Source organism: Oncorhynchus keta, chromosome 17, assembly GCF_023373465.1.
Source record: "Oncorhynchus keta strain PuntledgeMale-10-30-2019 chromosome 17, Oket_V2, whole genome shotgun sequence".
NCBI lineage: Eukaryota > Metazoa > Chordata > Actinopteri > Salmoniformes > Salmonidae > Oncorhynchus > Oncorhynchus keta.
The window spans coordinates 42,348,359-42,367,884 of NC_068437.1; the positions used below are offsets into that span (position 1 = coordinate 42,348,359).

General features: G+C 45.0%; 1 protein-coding gene and 6 non-coding genes across 8 annotated transcripts; all 7 read left to right on the forward strand.

The window, feature by feature from the left end:
- Window positions 1-12,089: 12,089 nt before the first annotated feature.
- Window positions 12,090-18,551, forward strand: LOC118379421 (60S ribosomal protein L4-B-like). 2 transcript variants are annotated; one of them, XM_035766446.2, is made up of 10 exons: window positions 12,090-12,256; window positions 12,890-13,061; window positions 13,272-13,378; window positions 13,868-14,006; window positions 14,352-14,476; window positions 14,691-14,820; window positions 15,210-15,366; window positions 17,223-17,306; window positions 17,648-17,768; window positions 18,345-18,551. In XM_035766446.2, exons 1-10 carry the CDS (start codon window positions 12,254-12,256, stop codon window positions 18,480-18,482), a joined length of 1,176 nt encoding a protein of 391 aa, XP_035622339.1. In that variant the 5' UTR covers window positions 12,090-12,253; the 3' UTR covers window positions 18,483-18,551. The 2 variants fall into 2 exon arrangements, with proteins under 2 accessions (XP_035622339.1, XP_035622340.1); XM_035766447.2 differs by lacking the exon at window positions 12,090-12,256 and adding an exon at window positions 12,282-12,497.
- Window positions 12,654-12,752, forward strand: LOC118379425 (small nucleolar RNA SNORD16). Its single transcript, XR_004824624.2, has one exon. It is a non-coding gene; the product is annotated as a small nucleolar RNA SNORD16 (small nucleolar RNA).
- LOC118379428 (small nucleolar RNA SNORD18) lies at window positions 13,126-13,194 on the forward strand. The gene has a single exon (XR_004824627.1). It is a non-coding gene; the product is annotated as a small nucleolar RNA SNORD18 (small nucleolar RNA).
- Window positions 13,628-13,726, forward strand: LOC118379424 (small nucleolar RNA SNORD16). The gene has a single exon (XR_004824623.1). It is a non-coding gene; the product is annotated as a small nucleolar RNA SNORD16 (small nucleolar RNA).
- Window positions 14,549-14,618, forward strand: LOC118379426 (small nucleolar RNA SNORD18). The gene has a single exon (XR_004824625.1). It is a non-coding gene; the product is annotated as a small nucleolar RNA SNORD18 (small nucleolar RNA).
- LOC118379427 (small nucleolar RNA SNORD18) lies at window positions 17,046-17,113 on the forward strand. The gene has a single exon (XR_004824626.1). It is a non-coding gene; the product is annotated as a small nucleolar RNA SNORD18 (small nucleolar RNA).
- Window positions 17,387-17,454, forward strand: LOC118379423 (small nucleolar RNA SNORD18). The gene has a single exon (XR_004824622.1). It is a non-coding gene; the product is annotated as a small nucleolar RNA SNORD18 (small nucleolar RNA).
- Window positions 18,552-19,526: the final 975 nt, after the last annotated feature.

Genomic DNA, 19,526 nt, shown 5'->3' on the forward strand with positions numbered 1-19,526 from the left:
GTGAGAGTAGGGTCTCGAACCCACCAGAATGTTTGGTGAATGTGAGAGTAGGGTCTCGAACCCACCAGAATGTTTGGTGAATGTGAGAGTAGGTTCTTGAACCCACCAGAATGTTTGGTGAATGTGAGAGTAGGTTCTCGAACCCACCAGAATGTTTGGTGAATGTGAGAGTAGGGTCTCGAACCCACCAGAATGTTTGGTGAATGTGAGAGCAGGGTCTCGAACCCACCAGAATGTTTGGTGAATGTGAGAGTAGGGTCTCGAACCCACCAGAATGTTTGGTGAATGTTGATGGAATATTCTCCTAACTCGCAGAAACTGGACACATTCATTTCTTTGCAATGTTCCCATGAAGTGTGTCTAGAACATTATTATTTTAAGTTCTAAGAACATTGTAACCATGTTCTGGGTAAGTTCTATGTGACATTAAGTGAATGGTCTCTTGGAAACATTCCTTGCACATCACGAGAACATTCCTATGAAAACGTTAGTTAATGAACTAAACTCTTAAGGGAACTTTCTCACATTGTGGGAATGTTTGTTGTTAGCTGGGTTCTGTTATGTTCATACTCTCTTTCTCTCTCCCTCTCCCCATCTGTGGTTGTTGGCTAGATAACTTCAGCAACATTGTATATGTTTGTCAAGAAAAGTGTAAAAATAGGGAAAAACTGTAGAAATGTATTTTAGGCTGAAATTCCATTTCGGAATATGAGTCACCATACTAGAACATTAACAGGTTCTGAGAACATGGTAACCACTTTCTGGGTAAGTTATATTTGACATTAAGTGAATGGTCTCTTGAAGCGTTCCTTGCACATCACCGGAACATTCCTATCAACGACCTAATGAGACTCTTAAAAGGGAACATTCTCTAAAGTTGTGGGAACGTTTATTGTTAGCTGGGAAGTGCCTTTTTAACTTCAAATAATTTGTAAGACATTACAATTACATTCTGTCTTTTCAACTTCTCTGATTGTTAAAGAGCTAAATAAATGATCAGTCATCTCATTAACTGTCTGTTTTATTATATTACAATGGCAGCACCACATTTTTGAAAATTATTAATATTATTTTTTTAAACACTGGCATATTAACAGACAACTTGGTTTCTTTCTGCCCAAAATGAAGAAAATCTGTTCAAAATTTTAGGATCAGAGCCCACTGTAAGTTTGTGGCAAATGGTATTATAATATAGAGGTTGACATCTCCACACGCTTTCCAGAAAGATTGTCATTAACTCTCCTTTAAAGGGGTTGGTGTAGATATTGCATCTGGACAAAAAAAGAAAAAGTTGTTTATTTATTTAATTACATTTTATTAAAAGTTGATGACAAAACAGAGATCATTACAATAATAACTCTGCTTCCACAATCACACAAAACAGTAACACAAGGAAAAAACACATTTATATGAGAGAATAAGGGATAGAAAGCGCATCAGTTTAAGAGTAGAAAGGGAAAATATGTACTGACACTTAAAACAACTCATATTACCTCAGTCATTTAATCTACTGTCGACATAATCTACTGGAGAGAGAACCAACCAACCACTCTTAGGAAGTGTTTAAAGTAGAACCGCTTTGAAATAGAAGACTTGGCTTCTCCTTTTGAAACGGGCCAGTTTCCAGGAACCGGATTACTCCTGGACGACGATAAAGCATGCTCAATGGAAACTCCAGGACGAGGCTTAATGGTGTACTCAGCCCTGTCTCACGGTAGTAAATTGGTGGTCTGTTGATATCCCTCTAGTGGTGTACTTCATTCAGTGTAGATGAAGGGGAGGAGACGGGTTAAAGAAGGATTCTTCAGCCTTGAGACAATTGAGACATGGATTGTGTATTTGTGCCATTCAGAGGGTGAATGGGCAAGACAAGATATTTCAGTGCCTTTGAACGGGGAATGGTAGTAGGTGCCAGGTGCACCGGTTTGGGTCAAGAACTGCAGCGCTGCTGGGTTTTTCACACTCAACAGTTTCCTGTGTGTATCAAGAATGGTCCACCACACAAAGGACCTCCAGCCATCTTGACACAACTGTGGGAAGCATTGGAGTCAACATGGGCCAGCATCCATGTGAAATGCTTTCCACACCTTGTAGAGTCCAGGCCCCCGACGAATTGAGGTTGTTCTGAGAGCAAAAGGGGTCGCACCTCAATATTAGGAAGGTGTTCCTAATGTTTTGTTCACTGTGTATACAGTGCATTCGGAAAGTATTCAGTATTTTTACGTTACAACCTTATTCTAAAAAATATTTATTTATTTATTCTACAAAGCGAAAACAGATTTTTCAAAATGTTTCCAAATGTATTCAAAATAACAGAAATACCTTATTTACACAAGTATTCAGACCCTTTGTTATGAGACTCGAAATTGAGCTCTGGTGCATCCTGTTTCCATTGATCATTCTTGAGATGTTTCTACAACTTGATTGGAGTTCACCTGTGGTAAATTAAATTGATTGGACATTTTACATTTACATTTAAGTCATTTAGCAGACGCTCTTATCCAGAGCGACTTATTAACGGTCCCAAAGTTGACAAAGAATTGTCCGAAGATCTCTGAGACAGGATTGTGTCGAGGCACAGATCTGGGGAAGGGTACCAACAAATGTCTGCAGTATTGAAGGTCCCCAAGAACACAGTGGCCTCACTCATTCTTAAATGGAAAGAAGTTTGGAACCACCAAGACTCTTCCTAGAGAACCTTCCAGAAGCACAACCATCTCTGCAGCACTCCACCAATCAGGCCTTTATGTTAGTGGTCAGACGTTAGCCACTCCTCAGGAAAAGGCACATGAGAACCTGTTTGGAGTTTGCCAAAAAAAAACACCTAAAGGACTCAGACCATGAGAAATAAGATTCTCTGATCTGGTGAAACCAAGATTGAACTATTTGGCCTGAATGCCAAGTGTCACGTCTGGAGGAAACCTGGCACCATCCCTACGGTGAAGCATGGTGGTGGCAGCATCATGCTGTGCGGATGTTTTTCAGTGGCAGGAACTGGAAGTCAGGATCGAGGGAAAGATGGACGGAGCAAAGTACAGAGAGATCCTTGATGAAAACCTGCTCCAGAGTGCTCAGGACCTCAGACTGGGGCCAAGGTTCTGAATGTCCTTGCGTGGCCCAGCCTGATCGAACATCTCTGGAGTGACCTGAAAATGACTGTGCAGCAACACTCCTTATTCAACCTGACAGAGCTTGAGAGGATCAGCAGAGAGGAATGGGAGGAACTCTCCAAATACAGGTGTGCCAAGCTTGTAGCATCATATCCAAGACTTAAGGCTGTAATCGCTGCCAAAGGTGCTTCAACAAAGTACTGAGTAAAGGGTCTGAATACTTACGTAAAATGTGATATTTCCGTTTTTATTTTTAAATTAATAAATCTAAAGGCCTGTGTTTGCTGTGTCATCATGGGCTATTGTGTGTAGATTGAGGGGGGGAAAACGATTTAATACATTTTAGAATAAGGTCGTAACGTAATGAAATTTGGGGAAATGAAAGGGGTCTGAATACCTTTGGAATGCATTGTATATACAGTGAGCTTCAAAAAATATTGGGACAGCGACATTTTTGTTGTTGCTTTGACTCTGTACTCCGGCACTTTGGATTTGAAACAATACAATGGGGTTAAAGTAGAGACTGTCAGCTTTAATTTCAGGTGAACCGTTTAGAAGTTACAGCACTTTTTGGACATAGTCCCCCCATTTTAGGGGCCCAAAAGTATTGGGACAAATTCACTTCTGTATTAAAATAGTCAAAAGTTTAGTATTGGTCCCATATTCATAGCACACATCAAGCTTGTGACTCTACAAAGCTGTTGGATGCATTTGCTGTTTGTTTTGGTTGTGTTTCAGATCGTTGTGCCAAATAGAAATTACTGATGAACAATGTATTGTGCCATTTTGGAGTCACTTTGAATGTCAATAAGAACACTATGTTTCTAAACACTTCTAGATCAATGTGGATGTTACCATGGTTCAGGATAATCCTGAATGAATCGTGAATAATGATGAGTGAGAAAGTTAGACGCACAAATATGCTAACCTCCCGTTATTGTAATGGTGAGATGTTATGAGAGTCTTGAGAGTATGATATTTGTGCGTAACATTAGCAGCAGTAACCCAGTTGTAGCCTCAGTAACCCAGTTGTAGCCTCAGTAACCCAGTTGTAGCCTCAGTAACCCAGTAGTAGCCCCAGTAACCCAGTTGTAGCCTCAGTAACCCAGTTGTAGCCTCAGTAACCCAGTTGTAGCCTCAGTAACCCAGTTGTAGCCTCAGTAACCCAGTTGTAGCCTCAGTAACCCAGTTGTAGCCTCAGTAACCCAGTTGTAGCCTCAGTAACCCAGTTGTAGCCACAGTAACCCAGTTGTAGCCACAGTAACCCAGTTGTAGCCACAGTAACCCAGTTTAGCCGCAGTAACCCAGTTGTAGCACCAGTAACCCAGGTGTTGCCCCAGTAACCCAGTTGTTGCCCCAGTAACCCAGTTGTTGCCCCAGTAACCCAGTTCTAGCCCCAGTAACCCAGTTGTTGCCGCAGTAATCCAGTTCTAGCCCCAGTAACCCAGTTGTTGCCTCAGTAACCCAGTTGTTGCCTCAGTAACCCAGTTGTTGCCGCAGTAACCCAGTTGTAGCACCAGTAACCCAGGTGTTGCCCCAGTAACCCAGTTGTTGCCCCAGTAACCCAGTTCTAGCCCCAGTAACCCAGTTGTTGCCCCAGTAACCCAGTTCTAGCCCCAGTAACCCAGTTGTTGCCGCAGTAACCCAGTTCTAGCCCCAGTAACCCAGTTGTTGCCCCAGTAACCCAGTTGTTGCCCCAGTAACCCAGTTGTTGCCCCAGTAACCCAGTTGTTGCCCCAGTAACCCAGTTGTTGCCCCAGTAACCCAGTTGTAGCCACAGTAACCCCGTTGTAGCCACAGTAACCCCGTTGTAGCCACAGTAACCCAGTTGTAGCCACAGTAACCCAGTTGTAACCCAGTTGTAGCACCAGTAACCCAGGTGTTGCCCCAGTAACCCAGTTGTAGCCACAGTAACCCCGTTGTAGCCACAGTAACCCCGTTGTAGCCACAGTAACCCAGTTGTAGCCACAGTAACCCAGTTGTAACCCAGTTGTAGCACCAGTAACCCAGGTGTTGCCCCAGTAACCCCGTTGTAGCCACAGTAACCCTGTTGTAGCCACAGTAACCCAGTTGTAGCCCAGTTGTAGCCACAGTAACCCCGTTGTTGCCCCAGTAACCCCGTTGTTGCCACAGTAACCCCGTTGTAGCCACAGTAACCCCGTTGTAGCCACAGTAACCCCGTTGTAGCCACAGTAACCCAGTTGTTGCCCCAGTAACCCCGTTGTAGCCACAGTAACCCCGTTGTAGCCACAGTAACCCCGTTGTAGCCACAGTAACCCAGTTGTTGCCCCAGTAACCCAGTTGTAGCCACAGTAACCCTGTTGTAGCCACAGTAACCCCGTTGTAGCCACAGTAACCCCGTTGTAGCCCCAGTAACCCAGTTGTTGCCCCAGTAACCCCGTTGTAGCCACAGTAACCCCGTTGTAGCCACAGTAACCCCGTTGTAGCCACAGTAACCCAGTTGTTGCCCCAGTAACCCAGTTGTAGCCACAGTAACCCCGTTGTAGCCACAGTAACCCAGTTGTAGCCACAGTAACCCAGTTGTAGCCACAGTAACCCCGTTGTAGCCACAGTAACCCCGTTGTAGCCACAGTAACCCCGTTGTAGCCACAGTAACCCCGTTGTAGCCACAGTAACCCCGTTGTAGCCACAGTAACCCAGTTGTAGCCACAGTAACCCCGTTGTAGCCACAGTAACCCCTTTGTAGCCACAGTAACCCCGTTGTAGCCACAGTAACCCAGTTGTTGCCCCAGTAACCCCGTTGTAGCCACAGTAACCCCGTTGTAGCCACAGTAACCCCGTTGTAGCCACAGTAACCCCGTTGTAGCCCCGTAACCCCAGTTGTAGCCACAGTAACCCCAGTTGTTGTAGCCACAGTAACCCAGTTGTTGCCACAGTAACCCAGTTGTAGCCACAGTAACCTCGTTGTAGCCACAGTAACCCCGTTGTAGCCACAGTAACCCCAGTTGTAGCCACAGTAACCCCAGTTGTAGCCACAGTAACCCCAGTTGTTGTAGCCCCAGTAACCCAGTTGTTGCCCCAGTAACCCCGTTGTAGCCACAGTAACCCAGTTGTAGCCACAGTAACCCCGTTGTAGCCACAGTAACCCCGTTGTAGCCACAGTAACCCCTTTGTAGCCACAGTAACCCCAGTTGTAGCCACAGTAACCCCGTTGTAGCCACAGTAACCCTTTGTAGCAGTTGTAGCACCAGTAACCCCTTTGTTGCCACAGTAACCCAGTTGTAGCCACAGTAACCCCGTTGTAGCCACAGTAACCCCGTTGTAGCCACAGTAACCCCGTTGTAGCCACAGTAACCCCGTTGTAGCCACAGTAACCCCTTTGTAGCCACAGTAACCCCGTTGTAGCCACAGTAACCCCGTTGTAGCCACAGTAACCCCGTTGTAGCCACAGTAACCCCTTTGTAGCCACAGTAACCCAGTTGTAGCCACAGTAACCCAGTTGTAGCCACAGTAACCCCGTTGTAGCCACAGTAACCCCGTTGTAGCCACAGTAACCCCGTTGTAGCCACAGTAACCCCGTTGTAGCCACAGTAACCCAGTTGTAGCCACAGTAACCCCGTTGTAGCCACAGTAACCCCGTTGTAGCCACAGTAACCCCGTTGTAGCCACAGTAACCCCGTTGTAGCCACAGTAACCCAGTTGTTGCCCCAGTAACCCCGTTGTAGCCACAGTAACCCAGTTGTAGCCACAGTAACCCAGTTGTAGCCACAGTAACCCGTTGTAGCCACAGTAACCCCGTTGTAGCCACAGTAACCCCGTTGTAGCCACAGTAACCCCGTTGTAGCCACAGTAACCCCGTTGTAGCCACAGTAACCCCGTTGTAGCCACAGTAACCCCTTTGTAGCCACAGTAACCCAGTTGTAGCCACAGTAACCCAGTTGTAGCCACAGTAACCCCTTTGTAGCTTACTGTTCTACTGTTAGTTGGATAGTCATAAACCCTGCCTAGTTCTACTATTCCTCCTCTACTTAAAATGTGATTTGAAACCCAACCTTAACCCTAATTATCATGACTATAATTTATCATGACATTGTATTATACAGGAATATGTGGCTGTGGAAACCGCAGGTGTGGGGGGAAATCCCACTTCAATTCAGAAAGTGAACTGAGATTTCAATTCCAAATGGTCTTTATTAGAAAGGCATGACTTTACTTCCTGAATTGAAATGGCCCTAACTGTGGGAGCCAGAGGGCCAAAGGAACTGCATATGTCTATTTAACAGAACATGAAAACATGCATGGCTGGGCCATCCCAAATGGCCAGCGAGGGCCCATAGTGCTCTGGTCAAAAGTAGTGCACTATATAGGGAATAGTGTGCAATAGTGCTCTGGTCTAAAGTAGTGCACTATATAGGGAATAGGGTGCAATAGGGCTCTGGTCTAAAGTAGTGCACTATATAGGGAATAGGGTTCCATTCAGGACAGTGAGGGGAGGCTGCAGGAGTCTAATGTGACCGTGATAACGACAGTGAGGGGAGGCTGCAGGAGTCTGTAATGTGACCGTGATAACGACAGTGAGGGGAGGCTGCAGGAGTCTGTAATGTGACCGTGATAACGACAGTGAGGGGAGGCTGCAGGAGTCTGTAATGTGACCGTGATAACGACAGTGAGGGGAGGCTGCAGGAGTCTGTAATGTGACCGTGATAACGACAGTGAGGGGAGGCTGCAGGAGTCTGTAATGTGACCGTGATGACGACAGTGAGGGGAGGCTGCAGGAGTCTGTAATGTGACCGTGATAACGACAGTGAGGGGAGGCTGCAGGAGTCTTTAATGTGACCGTGATAACGACAGTGAGGGGAGGATGCAGGAGTCTGTAATGTGACCGTGATAACGACAGTGAGGGGAGGCTGCAGGAGTCTGTAATGTGACCGTGATAACGACAGTGAGGGGAGGCTGCAGGAGTCTGTAATGTGACCGTGATGACGACAGTGAGGGGAGGCTGCAGGAGTCTGTAATGTGACCGTGATAACGACAGTGAGGGGAGGCTGCAGGAGTCTTTAATGTGACCGTGATAACGACAGTGAGGGGAGGCTGCAGGAGTCTGTAATGTGACCGTGATAACTGCAGTGAGGGGAGGCTGCAGGAGTCTGTAATGTGACCGTGATAACGACAGTGAGGGGAGGCTGCAGGAGTCTGTAATGTGACCGTGATAACGACAGTGAGGGGAGGCTGCAGGAGTCTGTAATGTGACCGTGATAACGACAGTGAGGGGAGGCTGCAGGAGTCTGTAATGTGACCGTGATAACGACAGTGAGGGGAGGCTGCAGGAGTCTTTAATGTGACCGTGATAACGACAGTGAGGGGAGGCTGCAGGAGTCTGTAATGTGACCGTGATAACGACAGTGAGGGGAGGCTGCAGGAGTCTGTAATGTGACCGTGATAACTGCAGTGAGGGGAGGCTGCAGGAGTCTGTAATGTGACCGTGATAACGACAGTGAGGGGAGGCTGCAGGAGTCTGTAATGTGACCGTGATAACGACAGTGAGGGGAGGCTGCAGTAGTCTGTAATGTGACCGTGATAACGACAGTGAGGGGAGGCTGCAGGAGTCTGTAATGTGACCGTGATAACGACAGTGAGGGGAGGCTGCAGGAGTCTGTAATGTGATGTGATAACTGCAGCACTACACATAATGAGGATTCTCTAAATAAAGAACTTAATGCCAAGATGGTAGATGATCCTTCTAATTTTACTTTTCTCCCACAAAACTAAATGTAGCATCCCCAGTCCAATCTACTCCAGTCTATCTGGTTATCTGTGTTTGAACTATTCCTCTTCTCCTAAATTGAAGAGGAATTGACCTGCACCAATGTTTGTTTGTAAATTCATGATAACACAGCCTACTAACATATCTACTGTCCTCTCCTAGAGACATAATAACACAGCCTACTAACATAACTACTGTCCTCTCCTAGAGACATAATAACACAGACTACTAACATAACTACTGTCCTCTCCTGGAGACATAATAACACATCCTACTAACATATCTACTGTCCTCTCCTAGAGACATGATAATACAGCCTACTAACATAACTACTGTCCTCTCCTAGAGACATAATAACACAGACTACTAACATAACTACTGTCCTCTCCTAGAGACATAATAACACAGCCTACTAACATAACTACTGTCCTCTCCTAGAGACATAATAACACAGCCTACTAACATATCTACTGTCCTCTCCTAGAGACATAATAACACAGCCTACTAACATAACTACTGTCCTCTCCTAGAGACATAATAACACAGCCTACTAACATAACTACTGTCCTCTCCTAGAGACATAATAACACAGCCTACTAACATAACTACTGTCCTCTCCTAGAGACATAATAACACAGACTACTAACATAACTACTGTCCTCTCCTAGAGACATAATAACACAGCCTACTAACATAACTACTGTCCTCTCCTAGAGACATAATAACACAGCCTACTAACATAACTACTGTCCTCTCCTAGAGACATAATAACACAGCCTACTAACATAACTACTGTCCTCTCCTAGAGACATAATAACACAGCCTACTAACATAACTACTGTCCTCTCCTAGAGACATAATAACACAGACTACTAACATAACTACTGTCCTCTCCTAGAGACATAATAACACAGCCTACTAACATAACTACTGTCCTCTCCTAGAGACATAATAACACAGACTACTAACATAACTACTGTCCTCTCCTAGAGACATAATAACACAGCCTACTAACATAACTACTGTCCTCTCCTAGAGACATAATAACACAGACTACTAACATAACTACTGTCCTCTCCTAGAGACATAATAACACAGCCTACTAACATAACTACTGTCCTCTCCTAGAGACATAATAACACAGCCTACTAACATAACTACTGTCCTCTCCTAGAGACATAATAACACAGCCTACTAACATAACTACTGTCCTCTCCTAGAGACATAATAACACAGCCTACTAACATAACTACTGTCCTCTCCTAGAGACATAATAACACAGCCTACTAACATATCTACTGTCCTCTCCTAGAGACATAATAACACAGCCTACTAACATAACTACTGTCCTCTCCTAGAGACATAATAACACAGCCTACTAACATAACTACTGTCCTCTCCTAGAGACATAATAACACAGACTACTAACATAACTACTGTCCTCTCCTAGAGACATAATAACACAGCCTACTAACATAACTACTGTCCTCTCCTAGAGACATAATAACACAGCCTACTAACATATCTACTGTCCTCTCCTAGAGACATAATAACACAGCCTACTAACATATCTACTGTCCTCTCCTAGAGACATAATAACACAGCCTACTAACATAACTACTGTCCTCTCCTAGAGACATAATACCACAGCTTCCATGGAGGGGGGCTGGAGAGAAGACAGGGGCAATAGGCTCTAGCAGATACCTTCTCAAGCCACAGATGCTGCAAGACATATGAGATCAGACAGGATGTGGAACGATGACTAGCTAGCTGCACAAGCAACAGTGGTTAACATAACGCATTGGACCAGAAATAGTGTGCCAACGTGTATGTGCGTAGCATACTGACGCCATGGACCAGAGCTACTGACTCACTCAATACATGAGACCAACAAACGTCTACAGGTAACACGGACATATCATGAGACTTGCAGACCACATAGCTTCAACACGCATAATCTGCAGCCCACCAAGGCCAGCCCAACCTGGGTTGGAAAATGGGGTTTCATAGCTCTAGAACGAGGCCGAGTTCCTGACTTGGAATTCCGAGTTGCATGACCATTCAAAACGATTTTTCCCAAAGGGAGCTCGTTTTTTGAGTTGCCAGTTGTCTTGCCAGTTGTCTTGAACGCACTGAAGTTGGAGATTTCTGAGTTGCCAGTTGTCTTGAACTGGACACTAAGACGTCTCAGGACATGGTGATGCTTGGCTGGATATATACATGTAAACTAATTATGGAAATATCTGTATAAATAGGGTGGATTGATTGATTAAAGCAAGCAAGCAAAAACACGTAGTTTTCTCACAGATGAAGACTGGTCTGTTGCCACTGTAGATGTCAGGTAACGTTGATGGATTCCCTCTCAGTGTCTGGATATCTTCCTCATAAATACTGGATTATATGCATTCATCTTGAAGATTTCTGAATTCAAAAGCATTGGTCCTTCTGTGGCTCAGTTGGTAGAGCATGGCGCTTGTAACGCCAGGGTAGTGGGTTCGATTCCCGGGACCACCCATACGTAGAATGTATGCACACATGACTGTAAGTCGCTTTGGATAAAAGCGTCAGCTAAATGGCATATATATTATTATTATTATATTATTATTATTAAAACATTGCTTAGCTTGCTAACTAGATACATATGTCTGTCGTTAGTAAACGTTAACCTACTAAGCTAGTTAGTTACAAAACGATAACAGGCAAAGATTGAAAAGAGACAGATTACTTATGTTAGTTAACAAGCTAGACAAACATTTGAAGACATTACCTCACCGAAGAATACTCTTTTTTTTAAACTGTAAAGCTTTGTTGATTATCCTCTAGCACATTTCATTAGGTAGATAGTTAGCATAGTTAAATACATAAAAATATGTTTTTAAATCTTAAAATCCTAAATAAAAGTTGGAAAACGGTGACGGCAGTTGACGATTTCACTTGATGTTGGCGCGAAAACAGCCAGTGAATTTTTAACGTCATGATATCAGTCAGCACAACGAACACCATTTATTTTTTATTTGTATCAATAACTATTTTCCTCTTAAGACAAAATAAGTATTTTGGAACATGTGGTAACTACATTTAATTATGAAAAATAAATAATTATCGTGAAACTAGTCCGGTCACCACCCTTGTTTCCTCCGCCGTATTGCACAGTAGAGACCTAGATTGTCCCATTTATAAGTTGTTTTCGCCGTTGTATAGTATTTCAATATCAGTATTTAACTGGATAAATATATATTGACTTAGAATATAAACATTTGCCTCTATAGTATTGCATTTATTTAACGTTTAAGTTGCCGGAAGTGTGACGACGTCGGAAGCATATATCGTGTGAGTTGCATTGCCAACTTCCTTTTCTACTGTATCTTCCATTGAGTGAGGAGCGTGGTTCTCGGGGAGCCGAAACACAAATATAAAAATGGTGAGAATCCTAGCTAATCTGTTTCAATTGTATACACCATTTGGCGTCAGCGTTAGTGAGCAGGGTATAGTCGCAAACCGAACACTTGTCTCGCTACAGTCTTTACAAGGCAATGCCATTTAACTCATTCCATGTCGAAGCTGAACGAAGCTGACACGAGGCGACATTTTGGATGGGCACGGTTCTAGCCAAGTCACATGTACTTTCCTTGCAACCACAGGCCGGGTTTGCTCAATTATAGGTGAGATTCGTAAACCAGTATACCTTCATTAACCTGTTCTGAATATGTACTTAGTAAACCATAGCTCAGTTAGACCTTTGCCAGGTGTGCTACCTACAAACATGCCATTGTCGTGATTTTACTTTTAATATATTGCAGTACTTAACTACATTTACTTGCTATGATGGTGTAATTTGCGTCCTACTTTGCGATCAGTCGACAGATGCCTACTGTCATATGCTGGCGCAAGTGAATGACGACAGCTGAATCTGAGCAAGATTGCAAACTAGCTATATTAGCCAAAAGTTAACCAACGGAGTCCCATCTGAAATGTTTAACTATCAACATGCAATTGGGTAAATTGTAACCTACTGCAAGATTTATCAGATTTCCCTGACCTTTGTCTTCCTCAGGCTTGTGCCCGGCCTTTAATCTCTATCTACTCCGAGAAAGGAGAGAGTTCAGGCAAAAATGTCGTTATGCCTGCGGTGTTCAAGGCTCCCATCCGCCCGGACATTGTCAACTTTGTACACACCAACATGCGCAAGAACAACCGTCAGCCCTATGCTGTCAGCAAACTGGCCGGTGAGTGACTATTTAAGCATGTATTCAATCAAATAAACATGGCTTTTTGGCGACAGGTTGCAAGCTTTAATGATTAGTTTCCACTTCGGTCCGTGTTTCTGAAAGCAGTGATTATACTAGAAGTACTGAAGGGCTTTGTCTGTACCATCAAACCAATAGCAGCCAATTTTGGTGTATAGAGGACAGGTTCTAATGCACTCTGGGTTCCAGGTCATCAGACAAGCGCGGAGTCCTGGGGTACAGGCCGAGCCGTGGCTCGTATTCCTCGTGTGAGGGGAGGCGGTACCCACCGCTCCGGCCAGGGAGCCTTCGGAAATGTATCCTTCTCTGACAGACTAAATTAAACATTTCCTATTAATCTTGCCACGTCCATCGGGTACAAATGTGCTACCAGGGTTCTGTTCATTATGGCTCATTGTGACTTTGTTTCTATTAATTTGAGTTAATTAGTTTCTGATTGTACAAGTACAGGTGGCACCTCTGTTTTAGTGTTCATCTGTTTGTTGCCTAATGAACAAAGCCCTGGTGGTAATGCATACTGAGGTGGACTAGACATTCAAGTGCCTTGCAGTGATGGTGTAATTTGCGTCCTACACTGTGAACAGTGACATTATGCCTGATGTCGTATGCTGGCACAAGTGGCTGACGAACATTGAGTCTGAGCAACGCACCTAAATTCATTTAGGGCCGGTTTCTGAGACACAGACTAGTCCTAGACTAAAGACCACTTAATGTTGATAAACCCGCGACTTAATGTAACTGTCTTAATGCTTTGTTTAGCCGTTCCTTGACCCCTCTGACTGTAGATGTGTCGTGGAGGTCGCATGTTTGCACCCACCAAGACGTGGCGCCGCTGGCACCGCAGGATCAACACTACCCAGAAGCGTTACGCCATATGCTCTGCCCTGGCCGCCTCCGCCCTGCCCGCACTTGTCATGTCCAAAGGTATGCCGCCCACCGTGCTCTGTTGTACTCACTGCATAGCTTAGTCTTCTTACCAGTGTAAATATATATTTAACCTTTATACAAGGTCTCATTTTTAGGTAAGACTCTTGTTGCTAGACGCCTGTTGTGTATTTAAGAAATCACAGGCTCTTAAAGAGTTCAGAATTTTGGCAAGGGGCCCCTTTTTTTAATTTAACTAGGCAAGTCAGTTAAGAACAAGAGGTGTAGGGTGATGATGCTGCCACTTTTGATCCCCCAACTTCAGTGTCTCGCTCCCTTCACAAGATGATACTTGTGGAGCTAGGTGGCTGTAAATCTCTAACTACAGGGCCTCCCCTCCTCCAGGACACCGCATTGAGGAGATCCCAGAGGTTCCCCTGGTAGTTGATGATAAAGTGGAGGGTTACAAGAAGACTAAAGAGGCCGTGCTGCTGCTGAAGAAACTCAAGGCCTGGAACGACATCAAAAAGGTCCATATATAGCTAGTTAATACCGTCTCACTGGTCAGTGTTCCTTCTTCCTCTTCTTTATGAGTGACCATGAGGCAATGATGAGGTTTCACTTCAGGTCCGTGTTTCTGAATCCTGATTTGAATATGGAAGTCCTGAGCCGTGGTGTGATCGTGGAATTGAGTGTTCTTGAATGAGATTAATGTGTCCCCTGGGGGGGTGTGTGTGTGTGCAGGTGTACGCATCACAACGCATGCGAGCTGGCAAAGGTAAGATGAGGAATCGCAGGCGTATCCAGCGCAAAGGACCGTGCATCATCTACAACCAGGACCAAGGTGTCACCAAGGCCTTCAGAAACATCCCTGGTATGTACTGGCTAGAGGGGACCCTGGGGGGGGGGGGGCTCTGGTCCCTGTTTCTGAACACAATGATTTCAGTGTTCTGAAACCTCATTATCAGTTGTCCTTTTTTTTTGCCATGATTTGAAAGAGAGAAAAAAACGTTTTTCATTACAACAAAACATGAATAATGGATAGGGGTTTTCTGTAAAAGGATAATGGCGAATGTCGTTCTGTACTAAAGAGCATCTGAATGACCAATGTAGACCCTCATCTTTTCAAAGGAAACTGTCTCGCTGTAGATGCCACTGTGTAGAAAATGGAGTTTGAGTCTCTTTAAAAAAAATATTTTTTAATGTCTCCTAAGTGCCTCTTCTCAATACTAAAATGTAACTGTCATCCCATCCCTCTACCAGGCATCACCCTACAGAACGTGAACAAGCTGAACCTGCTGAGGCTCGCCCCTGGTGGTCATGTCGGCCGCTTCTGTATCTGGACCGAATCCGCCTTCCGTAAGCTGGACCAGCTCTACGGGACCTGGCGCAAGTCTGCCTCTCTCAAGGTGGACTACAAGTCAGTAAAACGAGGGTTACGTGGGCCTAATCCTAATTGGACTCTGCTCTTGTGGAGTTCTGTTGATTTGATAGAAATTTGACCAGGTTACTTAAACCAGTCTAGCCTATCAAGGTTGGGCTACTACTAGTGTTAGGTGACGCGACAATGTCCACTAGGACAGAATTCTACAGGAACACACTAAAGAAATGTTTTATTAAATGTCAATATAATCATCAAAATAAATAATTAGATAACATGAATGTGGCTGTGAACAGTGTCGGTCAGGCTAGGTGGGTGGGGCGTGCCGGTCGGTCAGGCTAGGTGGGTGGGGCGTGCCGGTCGGTCAGGCTAGGTGGGGGTGGGGCGTGCCGGTCGGTCAGGCTAGGTGGGTGGGGGGGCGTCAGGCTAGGTGGGGCGGCTAGGTGGGTCGGTCAGGCTAGGTGGGGGTGCCGGGGCTAGGTGGGTGGGGCGAGCCGGTCGGTCAGGCTAGGTGGGTGGGGCGGAGCCGGTCGGTCAGGCTAGGTGGGTGGGGCGGAGCGTGCCGGTCGGGCTAGGTGGGTGGCGTCCTGCCCTCAGGAGAGGGGCGGGACAGCGGAAGTAGCACTAGTTGCTGCCACAGCTTGTAACGTCAGTTTGTCTAAAGAGTTTCTACCGTACCATGTGGTCCTGCCTGTCTTGACTGAATCAAGTCGTTCTAAAGCTAGCTACAGTATCATGGCTATTTTACTGCGCTCTTTTGTCTATAACAACTAAGTATGAAACCCCTGACCTGTTGGTTGGATCATTGTAGCCTACTCCTTCTCATTGAGCCAATTCAGTCATTTTGTTGTATTGATTAGAAATCTCCCACTTCACTTGTTACACATGGAGGAGCCTCTGACTGTAAACACAGCTTTGACGTACAATAACAACCAGCTCTGTAAATGTGTGACGACTATCATCAAATCAAATGTATTTATAAAGCCCTTCGTACATCAGCTGATATCTCAAAGTGCTGTACAGAAACCCAGCCTAAAACCCCAAACAGCAGGCAATGCATGGGTGTCTTTAATGAGATTCACTCATTAAAACTGTTGAATGTAGTTGTCTTTGTTAAAATACTTTGTCTCTAAAGAATACTCTCCCAAGTAATAGATATTGTTTGTTGGGATGGTGGAATGGCCGCTTTCTTTTTACGCAATTCCTTTTTGGGGTAAACTGCCTTCATAGTTATAAATAAATAATCTGTCACCGGTTATGGCAGACGAGTCTCGTGTGGTTCGGGATGTTCTTCCCCTTTCCGCCGTGGGGTTCGGTAGCTTCCGAGCGGTGTGGGCTACAAACAAACGTTGGCACATCGGCAGTTCTGACTTGGTAATGTCCTAAGATCTCCCAGTGTATGGGGTGTACTTACTATTGGGCTTTAACTTACCAGTTTGTTGAAAATTGAAGTTTGTCGTTTCAACTACTTAGTGATGTTAACCAGTTGGGCATTATGTTGTAGTGTTTACCCCAGCTCAGTCATCCAGAACCCCCCAACAAAGCACTTTTTTTAGTGTGTAGCCCTGAACAAACTTCACTGATTCAACTCTGCGGGCTTGGTTACTTGACCAGCTGAATCAGGTGTGCTTGTCCGGGTCAACAGCGATGTGTTGGAGTTGCTCAAGGACGGGCCTTTAGTGTGTTGGTTAGTAACAGATTTGAGAGCTATTTAATTTCTACAGTGATGAGCTTCCACTTCGGTCCGTGTTTCTGAATCCTGATATCTACCAGAAGTTCTGAGTTTTAATGAAATGCTCTAATGGTCTGTTGCTAAACCACACGCCCCCCTAACCTTAGAGGTACTGCCAGTTGTATTCTGACCTCTGTCATGTCTCCGTCTGTCCCACCTCCAGTCTGCCCATGCACAAGATGACCAACACAGATCTGAGCAGGATTCTGAAGAGTGAGGAGATCCAGAAAGCACTTCGTGCACCAAAGTAAGCCCCGCTCACTTTCTATTGTGCAGAGCATTATGGGTACACTAGTATGATGTTGCATTATCCTCCATTGTGACATGAAGCCTTGATGAGGTTCCACTTCAGGTCCGTGTTTCTGAATCCTGATTTGAATGGAAGTCCTGAGCTATTCCAATAGGTTGCATCCCGAATGACCCGTTCCCCATAATGCACTACTGTTGATCGGGGCCAATTGGGCTCAGGTCTAAAGTAGTGCACTGTGTAACAGTGTTCCATTTGGTAATGTTACCATTAACAACATGAAGGTTCACTCAATGCTGCTAGATTTGATCCCCTCCTGAACCTGTCTGGCCTCCTCACAGCAAGAAGATCAGGCGCAGAGTCTTGAAGAAGAACCCCCTGAAGAACCTGAGAATAATGATGAAGCTGAACCCCTACGCCAAGACAGCCAGACGTCAAGCCATCCTGCTGCATGACCCGGCTGTGAGTAGAACACCAAAATGGCCGACTAGGGCTCTCAGTTGCATTTGAAGGCTTGTATAATAGGGAATACTGGTTAACCATTGGGCATACTCCTGGAGTCTTAGTCTAGGCTTAATCTGTGGTGGAACCACTCCAAATTATCAATGTTTGGTGTGGGAGTGGTGAGTAACAGAATGAGCTATTTAATTCTACACGGAGCTTCCACTGTTCTTCTGAATCCTGATATCTAGCTGAAGTTCTGAAATGAAGCCTGTGAAATACTCTCCATTGCACCTAAACGATGTGACATAGGAGTACTAGTAGAACAACCTTCCGGATCATCAAATCTCTGCTTCTGGTTTGCCTAGTTAAATAAATACAATTCTATCACCTCCATTCATACATTGAAATTGACCCAGCCCTTCATCAATATCCTATATTGTCCTAATGACAAGTCTCTCTCCCGCGGCCCCTGCGCTCTCAATTCAATTTAAGAGCTTTATTGGAAACATGTTTAAAAATTGCCAAAGCAAGTGAAGTAGATGATAAACAGTATACATGAACACTAAACATTACCTTCCTGCTCTTTCTTCCCAGATCAAGGCCAAGATGCTGAAGCCTAAGAAGAAGCTGGCCAAGGCGGCCCCGTCCAAGGCGGCCCCGTCCAAGGCGGCCCCGTCCAAGGCGGCCCCGTCCAAGGCGGCCCCAGCCAAGGCGGCCCCAGCCAAGGCATAGAGCAGCTCGTTTCTTCTAACAGACTTTGGGGTTCGGAGATGGTTTCAAATAAAATATGTAGAAAAACCATTTATTTCTGCAGTCTTGATAACTCTTGGATTTGGCATAACCTGTCAGGGACCCTTAAAATGAATGAGTGCTACCAAGTAGGAAGTTTACATACACCTTAGCCAAATACATTTCAACTCTGTTTTTCATGATTCCTCACATGAAATTCTAGTAAAGATTTCCTCTCTTAGGTCAGTTCGGATCACCACTTTATTATAAGAATGTGAAATGTCAGAATAATAGAGAATGATTTATTTCAGCTTTAATTTCTTTCATCCCATTCCCAGTGGGTCAGAAGTCTACATACACTCAATTAGTATTTGGTAGCGTTGCCTTTAAATTGTTTAACTTGGGTCAAACGTTTTGGGTAGCCTTCCACAAGCTTCCCACAATAAGTTGGGTGAATTTTGGCCCATTCCTCCTGACAGAGCTGGTGTAACTGAGTCAGGTTTGTAGGCCTCCTTGCTCGCACACGCTTTTTCAATTCTGCCCACAAATGTTCTATAGGCTTGAGGTCAGGGCTTTGTGATGGCCACTCCAATACCTTGACTTGGTTGTCCTCAAGCCATTTTGCCACAACTTTCGCAGTATGCATGGGGTCATTGTCCATTTGAAAGCCCCATTTGCGACCATGTTTTGACTTCTTGACTGGTGTCTTGAGATGTTGCTTCAATACACATTAGTTTCTGACCTCTGTGATGCCATCTATTTTGAAGTGCACCAGTCCCTCTGCAGCAAAGCACCTCCACAACATGATGCTGCCACCCCCGTGCTTCACGGTTGGGATGGTGTTTTTCGGCTTGCAAGCCTCCCCCTTTTTCCTCCAAACATAACGATGGCCATTATGGCCAAACAGTTCTATTTTTGTTTCTCCAAAAAGTATGATCTTTGTCCCCATGTGCAGTTGAAAACCTCTGGCTTTTTTTATGGTGGTTTTGGCGCGGTGGCTTCTTCCTTGCTGAGCGGCCTTTCAGGTTATGTCGATATAAGGCTTGT